General features: G+C 35.3%; 1 protein-coding gene across 1 annotated transcript in view; it reads left to right on the top strand.

Moving 5' to 3' along the window:
• The window catches only part of Obsc (Obscurin), a gene marked incomplete at its 5' end in the record, with an annotated part of 198,231 nt that overhangs the window by 17,976 nt on the left and 162,028 nt on the right, over nt 1-18,227 (top strand). The window contains 2 exons of the mRNA XM_017613775.1: nt 3,030-3,331; nt 3,400-3,584. Coding sequence (XP_017469264.1) covers nt 3,030-3,331; nt 3,400-3,584 — 487 coding nt within the window. The remainder of the gene's footprint in view (nt 1-3,029; nt 3,332-3,399; nt 3,585-18,227) is intronic.

Here is an 18,227-nt window from a genome sequence, read left to right as displayed (position 1 = left end):
TTTTTTTGCTGACAGTGTCTTCCATATAAAAAGAATTATCGAACATAGTTTGTATGGAAGAAACTTTCAGTAAATACCAATACCAAAATTCAACTAAAATTTAATGGGCTGCAAAACTTCATTTTAAAATTTTTTATAAAAAGTCTGATTACAATGTTGCAAATTTGTATGAAATTTATTGAATTTAGCACAAAGTTTAACAATTTTATTTTTATGTTTTTTGATATATTTAGTATAAACTGTATTTTTATAAAGAATAAAATAAGGTTCATGCATTGTGAAAAATTCTCTGTGCTTTAGTTGTGATAAGTTGTTTTGTTTTGTTCGCGTTGAATTGATCTCATGATCTCATGTTTTTATGTTTTTGTTTTTGTCTATCAAAATAAAATTTCACTGCATCCTTTCGCACGTCGAAATGAAAGGGAAGGGAACGAGAGACCCTCCCTAAAGTGTCCCGGTTTGGCAACAGAGATATCTGGCAGCCCTACGTATACGCCAAATGCAATACCTCGTATATCTCGAAAAGGCAAAAATTGAGATTTGCTCAAACTATGTCTATGTTACTCAATCTCATTTATTTAGGCAAAAATGTTGCTATTCGGACAACAACAAAAACCGTAAACTGCAATACCGCGAATAAGAACATTGGCAAAACTGTGATAGCAACATCAAGTATAGTTGACTTCACTGTCTTTAGTCAGCAGTATATCTTCGTGGAGTTGACACGCGGTTTAACAAAAATATTTTTTTTATATAAATATTCTAATGGGTGGCAACAAAACTTCGCCGCATTCTCGTGGAATGCTGTTATCACCATTTGTTTCAAACGGGGACCATAAAAACAAAAATTTTACCAATTTGATGAATATAATGGTATGTTATATATACATTAGACTGCATCACTCCCCATACAAAAAAAATCGGTACTGTTTTTCCATTGGAATTATAAAATCTATTATATTTTAAGACGCCCACCAAAATATTTCGAAAAAATATTAAGATTTAAGTGAGCTGGACCGATTTGAAAATACCTACAAAGATGGAGTTTTTTATGAATAAAAATAGTTTTTTAAAGATTTTTTTTGAAAAAATCACCTCAAATGACAAAACGTTGGCAAAATTCATTTGATAACAGCTGATTTACAAGCTCTAAAATTATGCCCAAAATTAAATGCTAGTACTGCTTACTACAAAACCAAACTTGCAGTTCACAACTTCACAATTATAATCTCGCTACTGGTTTGATGAGACCGAGGGTGATCTGAAATCATCATCTTTCACAAACTTTTATGTTGGTTACATTACGTCAATACTATGTGAGGACCCCAAACCAGAGTAGTAATTTACACGGACGGGTGCACATACCAAAACAGGAATACTGTTCTTTCCAATGCTTTGCTAAGACTTGCTTCATTCAGCAATTTAAAGGATATTGAAAAATCAAGAAATTTATTTGCCAAGCCAATATGCCCTGGCGACGCAAGGGGCGCGTAGATAACCATTTTCATATAAGGTTAAAATAATTGATCATTCATTCTTTAATGATTATAGTGATCAGAAGTCCTTTATAAATGAGTCTATATGACCCGGCCGAAGATCAGGGGATACTTCATTACTTGCCTAACGGTACAATTCGGTACAAACTGGACCTCAAAAAGGACTTCATCCCATTACTGCGCCGACCGAAAAAAAAATCCCTCCAAAAGAAATTTAAAAAAGCTTTTTCTANCGGCGACGTAAGGGGCGCGTAGATAACCATTTTCATATAAGGTTAAAATAATTGATCGTTCATTCTTTAATGATTATAGTGATCAGAAGTCCTTTATAAATGAGTCTATATGACCCGGCCGAAGATCAGGGGATACTTCATTACTTGCCTAACGGTACAATTCGGTACAAACTGGACCTCAAAAAGGACTTCATCCCATTACTGCGCCGACCGAAAAAAAAATCCCTCCAAAAGAAATTTAAAAAAGCTTTTTCTATCTCGTTAAAAAAATTAAAAAAAAATCAACATTTACAAGAACTAAAACAAATTTTATCTAAAGATTGTTACAGTTTTTACCATAATTTGCCGTATGAAATCTAACTTTTACATATTTAATGCCTAATATTTAATAATTTTAAAATACATTTTTAAGATAATTTGGAAAATTAACTATCTAATTGAAAATAAACTGGATTACGTGCTATCTGAAAAATATCGCATCAGCAATACCACGTTCATGAAAAACAGCGATTTTTTCAGCTTTTTAAAATCCTTTATTTAATATATTGCCTCCACAATATTGATGATACCAAAGTCTAATAGTATGTTCAGTTTATAAACAATCCAGTACTTTTCAAAAAAATCAGTTTTCTTGCTCTTTTGTATACGTGGTATTGCGCGCCAAGCGACGATATGTATGTACATAAATGCCAAATTATTTTATTTTAGACATTATCTCTGCTTTAGTACATATGCCTAAACATATTTATTTGATTATAAATATTATTACANAATCAACATTTACAAGAACTAAAACAAATTTTATCTAAAGATTGTTACAGTTTTTACCATAATTTGCCGTATGAAACCTAACTTATACATATTTAATGCCTAATATTTAATAATTTTAAAATACATTTTTCAGATAATTTGGAAAATTAACTATCTAATTGCAAATAAACTGGATTACGTGCTATCTGTGTATATATTTTCAATACCGCGTATAAGATTGAAATGAAAAATATCGCATCAGCAATACCACGTTCATGAAAAACAGCGATTTTTTCAGCTTTTTAAAATCCTTTATTTAATATATTGCCTCCACAATATTGATGATACCAAAGTCTAATAGTATGTTCAGTTTATAAACAATCCAGTACTTTTCAAAAAAATCAGTTTTCTTGCTCTTTTGTATACGTGGTATTGCGCGCCAAGCGACGATATGTATGTACATAAATGCCAAATTATTTTATTTTAGACATTATCTCTGCTTTAGTACATATGCCTAAACATATTTATTTGATTATAAATATTATTACAGGAAAAAATACGTTCGATCTGAACCACCAACATTCCTAAAGAAAATTGGAGATTGTGAAATTTATCCTGGTATGACTGCAAAATTTACAGCGTGTGCCACAGGTAGTCCTGAACCTGAAGCGGAATGGTTTAAGAATGACCAAAAACTTTTCCCTAGTGGGAAAATATCTATGGACCATGAACCCAATGGCTTACTGCGACTAACTATTAAAGATGCTGACGATACTGATGTTGGGCGCTATTCGTGCCATATATTTAATCCATATGGAGATGACACGTGTCATGCTCATCTTTTTTATGATAGTAAGTACTAAATTTTATATCTGAATAGTTTTTATGAACTGAACTTTTATCATTTTTCGTAATTATAGCTATTGACGACCATAACAGAAGACCATTATCAGAGCAATATAATGATTTGAACAAGTTCAAAAAGACAGGCGTTCCCACACCACTTACGGAAAGGCCAACCATATCACGAATGACTGACAGTACCTTAAGATTGTCTTGGAGACCATCAGTGTTAGCATCACCGCGATATCCTGTAACATATCTGGTAACTAGATAACAATTTATCAAATTACTTAGTACATAAGCACTTTATTTACGAGGGGGAAACATTGAAAGCCAAACCGCGTCAGTGTGAGACTTTAACCCGAACTAAACCTCCTACCGTCCAAATACCAAACGCCCCGGTACTATCGTAAAGTTATTCGAAGGGAGGAGGGGGTTTAGCGCTAAGCTCTAAAAGCGCAGTTAGTCAACGACGTACGTAGCAGCATATCAAATTTACTGGTGATTGAGAGAGAAAGAAGCAACGGCAACGTCACCGCCATGCGGTGGTGAGTTTTCGTTAATAAGCGAATCCCATAAGGTAGATCGTGTCTGCGTCAACCTACGTCTACGCTACATCGTTGAGTGTTTGCGCTTTAAGTCCGTTGCAGTTGCGATGCTCTCTGTCTACAATTAGCATCTACTCACACCAGTTATGTATTAATAGAAAAACCTTCACCGTCCCGTCGTGTCATGTTCACCTACTTTTCTGCGCTTTTAACTTTTTTGCCATGGTCCTTATAACATCTTCTCTTTCACCTTCTTGCCATGGTTCTTCTTGTAGCATCTTCTCGTTTTAGGTGCTGGTGTATCTGGGTTATTACGATGTTTTCTACGTCAACTTGACGTCAACTATGTTTTCAGGTCATAGCGTATGTTCAGAAAGCAATGCTATTTTGCTACAAGCGAAAAAAAACTTATTTTTAATTTCAGTACACTTTCTAAAGTGGAACCAATTTCTTAGCTAAATAAAGATAAATTGCAAATATCTCTAAAACTTGTCCATAGGAAAAGAAAATTTACTCGACTTTCGGAATCAGCGAGCTATTCTAAATAGTGGCAGAACAAAAATTAAAATTTGTGATACGGTGAAATCATTGATTTATAGATTTTCATCCCTTTAGACCAAATCCTTGCATTTTTATTTGATTAAATTTAAATATATTTCATGACCAATTTTTATTTTTATAAAGCCTTTTTAAATATACTTTAAACCAATAAACCAACTTTAAGATTTTAAATAAACTACTATGTAGTACGAAAATAAATCTCTTTTGAGGCAAGGATAGCTTCATTATTCCACAGTTTACACTGGATCACAAATTCTAATTTGGTTTTTGTTCTCCAGACGCCACTATCCAATCTCTATGTAGAATTGCTCGGTGATTCCGACATTCGGGTTAATTTTTTTTTCTATGGATACGTTTTCGAGATATTTGTAATTTACCGTTATTCAGCTGAAAGCAAAAATTGATTCCTTTTGATCACGTATATCTTACGAATCAATTTAAAAATCTTAATATAAAATACGGCAAATGAAAGCCAATGAAATTCTCCTTACACCTTATATACACCANTTTTCGTGTGCTTGCTTTTATAAATTTGTTTATTTTAGCGGCCCACGGTTGCATTTTAGTATCGAGAAATATTGCTAGAAATTCATTCGCCGTGTAAACAGTCAAAAAGCGATTTCAGAAATTTTCCCTGCAATTCGCCTTTCGGAAATAAAAAAATGTCTTTCGAAAGACACTTTACATGCAAGGTGCCACTGCTCATGCAACTGCTTCCTGAAACTTCTCAATTTGACAGTCTTTTGAAATATACTGCATTGCCAGGTCAGACACGGCAATGTAACCTCTGCTGTTTCCATGCTTAAAATAAAAAATGGCGCTTTTAGAAATAATGCCATGAACCAACTAAACAGATCACCCAGCACGGCAACCTTGTATTTGTAATTGCATTTGAGAAAAAAAAAGAATAGTTGATAACGTCATTTTTTAATCGGTTGTTTCATTCACACGCATGGTTTCATTTCGTTTCATTCACATGGCGGCGAAAAAATTACGGCACTGCAAAAAAAATGCTGTTTTCTCGCACACCGTCCTGTATGATCTTTATTCGTTCGTTCATGAAATAATGCTGCCAAGTTTTGTTCTCTTTAAACCCATACGTGCAAATGTCAAAAGCGCTAGGGAAGAGAATACGTATCAATGAAACGATAGTGGCGATAGTGCTAAAACTATCGATAGTTATTTCAGGTGACCAGACTATCGATAGTATCGTCGATAGTTTGACAGATCTAGGCCGAGCTTCTCCTCCGATTGGCGGTGTGTGCCTTGATGTCACACAAACTACTCGACCACGGCTGCTTTATGTTTTTCTTTCCTTTACTCATTTTTGTTGTTTGCGAAAATTTTCAGTCGCCTTCTCAGCTAATACAACCCGTGCGTCACCCACATCACCACAGTATTTCTGCGGCGTGGGTACACAAACCACCCCAACTTCTCATCATACATTCATATAAAGCATTGAAATAATGTAAGTATATAAACATATACATTTTCCGCAGTAATGGCGAGCGGGGGGCGGCTAAGCGAGCCTGTTGGCGCTCAACCGCGGCGGTCCGCGTTTTTGCGCCACCACTGAAAAACCTAAGATGCTGACAACAAATATGCACATCGCATTAAAGGCTAAAAAACAATAACAATTTACCTTTAATTTCCAATAATTCGCTTATCAGTTATTGGCAAAAATACCGTTCGATTTTATAAATATTCTGCAGAAGGGAATTTAAAGCAGAACTACACTGTATGAAAATATAGAGAGCAATTCGTTTAAAATACGTTCTGTTTTATGCAAATGTATGCCTGTATACATAATTGGAATATTTCAGTAAAATAAAGCCAGAGAAAATACTACTTACGGGCTTTATTTTCTTTTTTATGAAATGAATTAAGCCGGCGTTATTTCCTTTTCTTTGGGAAATAAAGCCCGCGACCAGTATTGCCCTTTCTCAAAGGAAATAAAGCCCGATGGCTTTATTGCTTTTTATGGGTTGGCGCTATTTACCCTTGAAAGAGGAAATAACGCCCATAGGCTTTATTTCTCTTTTTTTTGCCCATTGGATTTATTTACGCGGGCCTTATTGCACTCCACCGAGAATTTCATTGGCTTTTATTTGCCGAATTTTATATTAAGACTTTTAAATTAGTTCGTAAGATATACGTGATTAAAAGGAACCAATTTTTGATTTAAGCTGAATAACGGTAAATCAAATATCTCGAAAACGTATCCATTGAAAAAAAACTAACTCGATTTTCGAAATCACTGAGCAATTCTACATAGGAATTGGATAGTGGCATACATAGATCATTTTTGCTGTAAACCAGTGCTATTATTAGAATCTCGCCTGCATGTCGTTCAGAAAATTTTTGGTGGAAAAATTCAAATTATAATCTTCAAACCCCTACACCAAAACCCTAGCTTTTCATCCCACATGTGTATGTAGATATGTGCATATCGCCAATCAAAAAACACAATTTCGTATCTGCCATCCAAGGCATATTTAATAAGGTAGAAGTGACAACTAGCTCGAACTCTCATGTAGCTAGTTATGATGTCAAAAAACTGTAAACAAACAATTTAACCCTTTGAGGTGTGAGTGCTATGTTTTGTAGCAAATTAGATCAATTGAAACGCATAAGCATATGCATATGTCTGATACTAACTTTGAGAATTACTTCAATATTACCTTAAACAAATTTTAATTGCGTTTGCATCTTATATGCATATGTGTACATATGGACAGAAACGAATGCCTCATAAAGGAAACCACATAAATAAAATTGTAGAACTGTTTTAAACATTGGCTTGGGTCTACTTATCAAATAAGGTTAAATTGACTACACAAAGAAAAAAGGAACATGATTTTTTTTCAAACAGCGTAATTTTCCGGGTTTTAATTTTAGCGATTTGAAGATTTTGAACAGAAAAAGTATATTATAAAGCATTTTCACATTATCAAATTTTACGGCTCATTCGTAGTTCATAAACAAATCAAGTAATTTTGCAAGTAAAATTTGTCAATAAATGCGAAATTCGCGAAAATTCAACCAGTTTCAAAAATTTGCTTTCATAATTTTAAATTTTTTAATCAGATTTTTTAGAAAAGTTTTGGGCATGCTTTTTTATAGCCAGCTTAATTTCAGTATAATAAGGTGCAAGTTCGATATAAAGATATGAGTACTTTAGAATAGGGATGTTGCGGATGTGGAATTTTAGACATCCGCGGATGCGAATGCGGATGCGGATCTTTAAGAGCTAACATCCGCGGATACGAATGCAAATGCGGATGTCAAGTATTTAAAAGAAAAAATTTAGGTGGGTAAATGAGGTAATTTAGGTAAATAAAAAAAGGAAAAGGTAGTCATTTTAAATAATGTGTTTTTTTTTAATTTCTTACTTGACTTTAAAAATTGGAATTGGGTTAAAGCCTGTTTCTTAAAGTATCGTAAATCAAACCTGCGCCGCTAAATAACTACTCGCTCAAGACGAATAACTTGAAAAACTTGAAACTTGACAAAATTGTAAAATCTCTCCAATAACTCCTTTCTCAGAATTGCATCGGCGCTGCAAATGTCGTCTTCACAATCTAGCACCATGAAAAGATCGTTGTTTAAACACCGTTATTTTCCATAGAATTCTTCATTCTCATTCTTTTGGTTGTTTCTCATTGTTTTGGTTGTTTGGTTGTCTTTTGGTTGTAACTTCATCAGCGATTTTCGATTTTAGTTTTTGTAATTAATTTTTAGTCCTTTCTTCTGTGACTGGGTTGAAAATGTGTGCTTATAGCGAGGTTGTAAATAGGTGGATATGGCAAATAAAATGTGATTTTCTGGGAATGAAAATTTCGAAGAAAATTCTGTTTGAAAGTCGTGAAAGCCGAATTAGTTTAAAATCTTGTTATTTTGTTAAAAACAAAAAAAAGGAATCCCATTTTTTATAATAATTTAACTTTTTGAAATGGTTCACCTGTAATGAATAGCTTCTAATTAGTTTTTTTATTAGTTGAGATCGACTTTTCCTAATTGCAGGCAGTCACAATTACTTACTCACCGCTGTCAGTACCATATCAAATCGGTTTTGTTTTTTCATTCCATGTGCTCAATATGCTTTGATATTTTGAGGCAAATGTAAGCAAATTTTCAACATACATTAATATCCCTCCAGTACTTCTGGAGTCAATCGCTACTTTTGAACCGCTACTTCACCGACCCCTAGGTAAGCAGCTACTCTATTAACCCGTGGTAGTGCACATGGTAGTGCAGAGTCGAACCAGTCGGAAGCAGAATAACGAAAAACTACGACAGAGGGCGCCCATAAACCACACAAGTGACTTCTTTAGTAACTCCCGGTAGTGCAGAAGGGGCCGATGGTGACTACCGCCTAGGACATTGCCTTGTAAAAGGAAGCCACCGATTCATCAGTCCTGTAGTCGCTCCCCCGTACTGTAGGGATAGTATGGATAGAGCGCATTTCACATTGTGGCCGAAATGCAAAAAAGCCACAACTAACTAAAATCTTGTTATTGCATAAAACGATACGTGGACTTATGATTCGATGAAATGCATCACAATCTATCAAACCGTGAATTTTGGATTTTTAGTTAGTTACGTCTCTTTGTATTTCAGCGACGAGGTGAGTTACGCCCTTTTCATTCTATAGCTCCATTACAACTCATATTTTATTTCGTAATATTTTTTTATAATATTGGTTTATATAATATTTGGACCTAAATTTGGATTCTCTTCAATCCCGTGTTGGCATATTTTCCTTCCTTTTCTATTGCTCGAATGATTTTTTTAATATCCTTTGCCTCCTGCGATCGACCAGCAAAAGTCCGCCAACATTGAATTCAATCGTTTTCCAGCGAATCGGTTCTCAAAACACATAATGGATTGGTGAAATCTCTCTCCTACCTCGTCGGTTTCTGCTCCTAAAAGTCAAAGTGACTGTGTAGCATGTGGTTTTTAATCGACATGTGCACATCAAAGGCGTCAAAAGATTCCATCAAGTTCGCAATAAAAATGGCATATTCTGGTGAACGATTTTACACAGAACGTGTTTAATTAAAGCCCGAACTGCATCCCATGCAACGGCTGCTGTGCCATCAAGAATTTCCAAGAGCATTGATCCTTCATTAATCTTCTGATGTCCGGCCCATTAAGCACACCTGAAATAAAAATTATAGGGTTCTTAAAGCAAGAGCGAGATATAATAAAATATATGAGCGAAAATCTCTCAAATGGGCCACCCAAAATTGGACGGTCAAGATATTTTCGCACAAATCACTTTATTCGGTTTACAACCACTTGAGAGATTTTCACTCATATACAATCAAAAAACTACCTTCACGGATTTTTTCAACGGAAAGGCATTATTTTTCAAATATAGGAATGCACTTTCGTTGTCTCTAACCAACTGTTTGATGTAATTCTTAACAACACCAAGTTTGATATGTAAATCGTGAAGCATGATTTTATTAAGCGCCATCAAGGGCTCGTCAACAATATTGAATTGACCAATCGATTGTGCCTTTCTTTTTGGCCAATCACATTTGGTATAGTGATTGAATTTGGCTCTACTATCCCAATGACAGAACAAACAACCGTATTTAGTGTAGCCCGTTTGCATGCCTGATAGTAGTGAGAGAACTTTAAAATCACAGTTCACGCGTCATCTGTGCTCTTCGTACTTGATGCAATCTAAGATTAATTGCATTGTTTCGTATGATTCCTTTATTCCAACCGCATATAAGATGGGAACGGGTTTCTTGCTACTATCGCGATAGAGCAAGACTGCTTTCAAACTTCGCTTTGGTGCGTCGATAAAGATACGCCATTGTTCGGGTTTATAGTCAGTAATTCCCATTTCATTCATCAAACCTGCAACATCAATGCAATAAGCCTGAGTGCTATCTTCCGATAACTTGAAATATGGCATAAACGGATCTTGTCTATGTTTGTAGGCCGGTACTTTTACTCCTGGTGCTAAAACATTCACGCTTTTCAGTTCTTATGCCAAAATCATTGCGTTGTTATGGGAGAGATTTAATTTACGCACCATGCTGTTTAGGTGTTCTTGGGATATGAAAGACGGTAAATTGTTTTCAGTCGGGATGTAATCAGATCCATCATCAAGTGGTAATGCTGGCTGCCGAGATAGGTAGATCTTCCACTCAGCCATCGATATACAAATGTTAAGTTTGTTTGTTCGGCGGACAAAAACTAAAAAAGTTCTGGAAATTTTTTTTTTTGGAAATCTGCTGCAGACTTTCCAAGGTTGGTTATACTTAGGCGTGGTACCTTCCAAACATACAGAAACTTTTACCTATTTCATACACTCAGCGATTAAGGTGAGGCAAACTATACATACCAAACGAATTAATAATCAAGAATATCAAAACGAATTTACCACAAACGAAACAAAACTTGTTTAATTTATTGCAAAGCTTTTTAATTTTTTTCATCTTTAGGAGTTTCCGAAGACAATGATATGATGAATAAAAGTTTTTCGCAAAATTTTCGATGTTTTATCAATTAATATGACAGTAATCGCGCGGTATAGACCGCCGCCTATTTGAAAGCATTTCTCAGTCACTTTGACTTTAACGAACAACAGCTTTCACAGTACAAAAGAGGTATTAAAAAGCCATTCGTACAACAGAAACTGCAAAAATATGCCAGAGTGGGATTGAAAAGAACCCAGGTCCAAGCAGTGTATAAACTACTATTATGAGTATGAGTTGTAACGCAAAACCACATATCTGAACAATCAGTTTTATCGGAGCTATATGTTATAGTGAACCGATTTCCATGTTTTTTCAGAAATAGCAAAGGTAATATCAAAATACAGTCACGTGCAAAATTTTAGTAAAATACCCTTAAGACTAAGGTAATTATTAACAAAAAACCTGAAATTTAAGCAGATTTTCAAGCACCGTTATCTCGAAAACTAGAGCCAATCTGGAAAAACGGAGGACGCCATTGAATTTAAAAGATCCCAGTTAAGTAAGATCAGTTATCAAAACCTTTGCCCAGAAAAAAATTCAAAACCTGAGCACAGTGGTTTAAATGACGAAAAATTCATTTTCAGAACTCTAAAACTTCCCCCCTAAATATCTCAAAATTTTGACGTGATGCGGATTTTCTGAAGACGCCATCGTAATCTAGAGGCCAAAATTAAGTTTACGTATTTGGCCGTTTAGCTGTGATATTTCAAAACCTTAAAATTTACCTACAGTGTAATAAAAGAAATCACGGAACTTATCATAATAAGCCGTTTTATGAAAAAAAAAATGATTACACTTATGTAGAAAAAAACTGGCGATGCATCCAGTTTTTTAATGTTCGATAGTTACATAATTCTTACCTAATGAAAGGTTATCATTTACCGCGCAAATTGTCGATTCTCGTTATAGCTAGACGTTGAACATTTCCGCTGGAAATACCTATTTAGGATCTTTAACTTTACAAAAGAGGGGGGATTTAGGGGGACAATTTTAACGTAGCATCTCCACAGGCCAAAGATATTAGCTAAAATTTTTATTTTGTTTGCCACATATACATTTCATCAGTTCACTTGCACAATATTCGCATTCGCAAAAGCTCCGCATTGATTATTGCGAATGCGAAAGCGAATGCGAGTGTTAAGTTCCGCGGTTGCGAATGCGAATTCACAAAAATTAGCGCGAATTTTTAGGAACTTCAAACGTTCACTTTTTATACTGAAATTGAATGAGCTATAAAACTTCATACCCAAAAGTTTTCTGTCAGCGTGGTACTACGCAGCCATGTTTTTAACCGGCGAAGTGTTGAAAAAGTTGTTTCTGAAGTAGCGTTACTATCTTGAAGTGTGGCACTGCATTCTGGCTTTGTAAATCAATGGAAAAGAATATTCGTCGCAGTTACCAAGCACTTCACGTTGCACACAGGAGTATTTGTATAATAAAACCAGTAAAAATTCAGATTTATCAAGTTTGATATTCTCTTTAAACATATTATTTCTCAAGCTATATAACCGATCTATCCGTTGGAAGGATTTTTGACTACGTCAAATAGAACATAGCTCTTTTTGTAATTTTTTTTTGCGCTTCCAATATCTGCATTTGGTTTTTACGTTATTATGTTTTCTATGAACCAATCTTAAAATAAAACTGGTAGACATACAAATATCATTTTGTTTGCTTGTCGAGCCTTGTCAGGCAATATTCTTGTATAGGGATATATTTTGGATCCTTGGCTACAAACCTCTGTTATAAAACTGTCCGCCTACGTCTGCTTTCTGCGCTATTTAAAGTCGAAGTTAAAGATCCTTCAAAGGGGATTCCAAGCAGAAATGTTTAACGGCTACTCATAGGGAGATTCGATGATGGCATAATTAAAAATCTGTTAGTCTGATCGAATATTATTTGTCAAAGATCCGGTCGAAAAACAGGATGCACCGCTAGTTTCTTCCTTCTATTTTCTTCATCAGTAAAAATAACTTAAAAGTATAAGACAACGAATGCGAAAATTGTGCTCGATACTCAAATGCTTTCGACGGAGCTAAGTACCGAGATTTACTGAATTATATGTCCTCAAATTGCAGTGCCCTCGGAAGATCATTAGAAGGATTATGAAACTGGACAATAATAAATTTTAGTGCCCTTGTAAGATCGTCAGAATGGCTACCAAACTGGACTTTCTACTCAACTTCGGCGAGAACGTATGGGTCTAGCACAATTTTCCGCATTCTTTTTTTTTATATTTTTAAGTTATTTATTTAATTTAAACTGAGAAAATTCTACACAATTCGCAATTGTTCGTAAATGAGAGCCTATTTTAAAAAACGGAGGGGACAAGGCATATTCAATAAGGTGGTATCGGTACGCCAATAACAAAATATACATGTATTTTGTTTTTGCTTTTGCGGCGAGGACTGTCAAAAATTTCATACGAAGGATGTGAAAGAGAACAGAAAACAATAAACGATCAACTGCTCCAACCAATCAACAGCAGCCATTTGACATATGAAGCCGTGAGGCGAAGAAAAATAAAAGGGTGCTGCTATCACCTGTTAAATACGCCTTGGGAGGGCATATCCGAACTCGCCAATCAAAATATGCCATAGAAATATGAATGTCGTTTTTGAATTTTTCTGAAGTAGGGTGGACATATGGTATTCGATGGATAAATATGTCACGAAAATGAACCTAAGATAAATGTAATTAGCATTTTTTTTTCATACAAATGCCTAATTATGATCAAGTTCCGTCTTTTCTTTCATTACTTAGCAGAAAAACACTGCAAATAATTATGACCGGTTTTTCTATGCAAATACTCCTTTGTGCGCTGGCGAAAATATTTACATGATTTTGTATACATCATAAACAGGCCTGGCAAAAATATGTCAGATAAAATGGAAAATAAGCGCTATGAAAAGCTCGACAACTTACCAAAATATGCTCTTAAATATGCTAACTCAATGAAGTTTTGTTTAACTTTTTAAATTTTGTATTCAATAACCTCGTATAGTATAAGAAAACATGCTTTTTTAAATTATCAATCGAAAATGACCTTCTCTTGTCATTTTAAATTGTTGAATAATTAGAATTCCTACAAGGTGGTAGCAGAAGTATAGAAACATATGTGTTAATTCACCTTGTTTCACGCATTTCTGTCGTCTTTTCCTCCGAAAATGTATTAAATGTTGTCACGTACGCAAAATAAGCACGTAAGCAAAAACAAACAAAATTGCCAGATGTATGCAAAATAAGCTTTTTCAAGCATTACCTCAGATTTGACAACCTTGGTTATAAATAATCTTGTGAAAACCTAATAAAGACATTATGATTGAAGATTAAATGAACAAAAGAACTTGTTTTCAAATTTCTCGTTAGAGGTAATTTATTTTACCTTAAATTTTATTTTTCTCAGCCCTAGGGGCGATCGCCCCCATCGCCCCCTTGTATCCGCCACTGATATATATTGCTAAATCTTAGAGTTAACTAGTAAATATTAAGACTTACAAACATGGGTTGGTAGATCTTAGATTTTACCGCAGTTCGGGTTCATACTCGTAATAAAGTCGACGCAGCTTTTTTGACAAATATTCTATTGAAAATTATGTTAAAAAGCTGCAATTATGTATAGAATCGGTATTGGGTACTGAAAAGAAAGTATTGGGTTCCGAAATCTTCCCGAAGTGTTGGGTACCGAGTATACGGTACCGGCAATTCAGCGCATCACTACATTTACTGAGTTCATTTCTAAACTTTCTTTATTCTCGTGTTAGTAATATGTAGCAGGGTTGTTGCGAATATTCGCATTCGCATTAACAACTGCGGAGCTTCCGCATTAATTTTAACATTCGCATTCGCTTTGGCATTCGCTTTCGCATTCGCAATAATCAATGCGGAGCTTTTGCGAATGCGAATGATGTGCAAGTGCACGATAAAACGTATATCTGGCAAAAAAATGACAAATTGTAGCCAACATTTTTTGCCTGTGGTCGTGGGAGTATTTGTGTAACAAAACTGGTTGAATGTCATAGTTCTCAACTTTGATTAAAATTTCTTTACCCTCATTGCGAGAGTCGTGTCGAATACAAGTCGTTTTTCGAGAGTCGAATCGTATCGAAAATTTTACGTCATTGCCTAAAATTTCCACTCGACTTGGCAGCACTGTATAGTTTTCGACGATTTCCTTCGTTTACTTATTTCAGAATGACAGCAGGCAATGCCTAATTTACGACTTACGCAATGAGGCTGATTATTTCTTAAGCTATATAACCGAACTAGTTAGCAATGGGCAGTCATACAAGTTCCCACTTCTACTTGACCTTTGGCGTACGTGAAAGAGAACATAGTCCTTTTAATAACATATATTTTTTTGATTCTCTTCTTTAAATACCTGCATTGCTTCCTTTCTTGATTATGACTTTTTTGGACCAATCTTAAAAAAACTACTAGATATAAAGAAGATAGTATGCACTGTAATTTTAAACCAAATTGTCGTGATTTGCTTTTGATGTTACATATATTCGTTTCAATCATTTCAAATGGGCCTCTTTGATGAATTTATTTTTATGAAAAATGTTAAAAACAGTAATTTTGTTTAATTTTCGGGCAATAATTTTTTCATAGGGAAATATGTACATTGGATCCTTCGCTAAAAGCCTCTGTGGTACAACTGTCCCCCTACGTCTCCCTTCTTTGCTATTTAAAGTCAAAGATTAAGCTCCTCGAATAGGAATTTCCAGCAGAAATGGTCAACGTCTGGCTATAAACAGAATCTATGCTCAAACAATTAAAAGCTATAGATCTGATCTTTAATTAGGTAAGAATTACGTAACTATCTGAGACCCCATCATCCGTGATTCCAATAATTCAAAGGCTTATTAAAAACGGGGTACTTTAAAAAAACAACAATATTCTGATTCGATTCGGCTGGCAGCCATGACTTTGAAAACATAATTTTGTTTAAAATTTTTATTCCTGGTAAATAATAATTTAATAATAATAATTTATTTTCCATATCCACCTATTTAGCTCGCTGCAAGCACAAATTTTTCAAACCAGTCGCAAAGAAAGTATTCAAAATGAACTACAAAAACTAAAATCGAAAAACGCTGATGACGTTACAGGTTCCCCAAATTCTGAAAGAGTCAAAGGCATGAGAATGAAGAACTCTTTTTAAAAAGCTTTAGAAAACCTGACACATCTAGTTTGGCTTGTAAGCGCTGTTAAAACAACGTTCTCGCCATTATGCTAGATTCTTCAAATGAAGATGAAAGTCAAGAGGATACATCCGACATTCTCAGCCCCAATGCAATTCTCATTACTTTTTAATTAAATATAATGTTTAAATTCAAGTACTAAATAAAATAAGCATTACTAAAAATTACTAACTTTTGATACAGAGCTCGATCACCAGAAAAACACGATTATTGTCGCAAGTGTAAACGAAAGGAGAGTATGTGGCGATCGAGTAACAGAGTGGTCGTTGCCATCGATAGTTTTCCAGCTCTAGTTCTTAAATTTATAAGAATATCTGCTTGATAAAGTTATCGGTTTAGATCGGTGATGAACATCGCCTTGCCGGCAGGCAAAGCTCTTTTAAGCTTTCTATGCATTTTGTATAGACGCACGCAGAGTAAAAGCTCTCTCTGCCCATCGCTAGTTTAGATGAATACAACTATCGTATGTAATGGGCCAATTAGAACACTTCATCAGCAGCATGAAACGACTTCCCCGAACTTCATTCAGTCTAAGATAATGTTAACAAAATCAGCATCAAACGACGGCACTTCCCCGAACTTTATTCAGTCTAAGAAAATGTTAACAAAATCAGCAAGGCTAAAATGTAGCAAGTATCCTTGTGTAGCACATAATTAGCTCTATACCCTCCAGTACTGCTGGAGTCAATCGCTACATTTGAACCACTACTGCACCGCCTCCTAGGTAAGTAGTTACTCTATTAGCCCGTAGTGCAGAGTCAAACCAGTCGGAAGCAGAATAGCGAAAAACTACGACAGAGAGCGCCCATAAATCAGCCAAGTGACTACTTTAGTAACTCCCGGTAGTGCAGAGAGAGCCGATGGTGACTACCGCCTAGGACATTGTCTTGTAAAAGTAATCGCTGATATACACTGCAATAAGTCCTGTAGCTCCCCCGTACTGCAGGGTAGTGATGAGCGATATTTCACTATCGGTGATTTTTTCACTGTGAATTAAAAATCACTTATAGCAACAGCTACTGCTAGTCAACGGAAATAGTGATTGGTGATTTTTTGCTTTTATGCATTCTGGCTGTGAATTCTTTGTTGGTGAATTTTTTGCTGGTGGTGAATTTTCTACCTCAAGGTTCGTTTTGTGACTATTGTGAATTTTCATCTTATTTGAATGTAGCTGTGAATTTTTTGTTGGGCAAGTTTATGACGTTTTAAATCTTCAAGATTTTGGAAATGAAACGTACGCATATAAAATGGCATCCAATATTAGTAAAAAACGAAGCGAAATGTGGCTGTTCTTTGAGCCAGCAAATGATATACATGCAAAATGCAATATTTGTAAAAAGAGCATCTCTTATAAAACATCGCTTACAAATTTAAAAAAGAATATGCAAAACCGGCACCCCACTGTGGAACTTCCAAGAATAGTGGTACGTTATTATTTGCAAATCATATACATATGTATGTATGTATAAACTCCATTTAATTTAATTTTATTATAGAAGCAAACAGTTTGTCCCGTATTGCAATCAGTGATTGCAGAATTAACTCCAAGAGGTAATCATTAACAAGGTAGCGTTCTTAAACTTGCACACAGCAAATGGTTACGGATCTTGAAAATATGTGAACCGTCTAATATATTTCCAGAACCCGTTTTCCTTCAAACGAAACTGACCAGTAGTTTTAGCAACTTAAAGTTTGTGAGGACTAAATATCCGCGGAATTTAGCCCACACGAACGCAAACCCCTACACCAACAATAACGACTACACCGGCAACAATAACGACTACAGCAACATCATCGAAACGGCTAACCAACACGAGAGACCGTATCAACACTCCTTTGCGACACCGTCACCATAGCAACGCAACATGTAGCCATACAACTCTGCAACACGAAGAACACCAGCTATAACAGATGGGACTTGGCAACATACGCGACAGTCAGCACGGAGCTGTGGTCGTAAACGCACAGTTACTAGAGAATAGTTCTCGACTTGTACATAGGCGACTATACAAGGCTTGGCTGTTCAAAGGTAGAGCGCCGCCACCCCACAGTCAACCGTGAAGCCGCGCGACGGCGACGCCAGTTCGCC

Source organism: Rhagoletis zephyria, unplaced genomic scaffold (assembly GCF_001687245.7).
Source record: "Rhagoletis zephyria isolate East Lansing unplaced genomic scaffold, Rhagoletis_zephyria_1.1 Rzeph_scaffold_00715, whole genome shotgun sequence".
NCBI classification, from domain to species: Eukaryota; Metazoa; Arthropoda; class Insecta; order Diptera; family Tephritidae; genus Rhagoletis; species Rhagoletis zephyria.
This window is presented reverse-complemented; position numbering and strand designations above follow the sequence as displayed.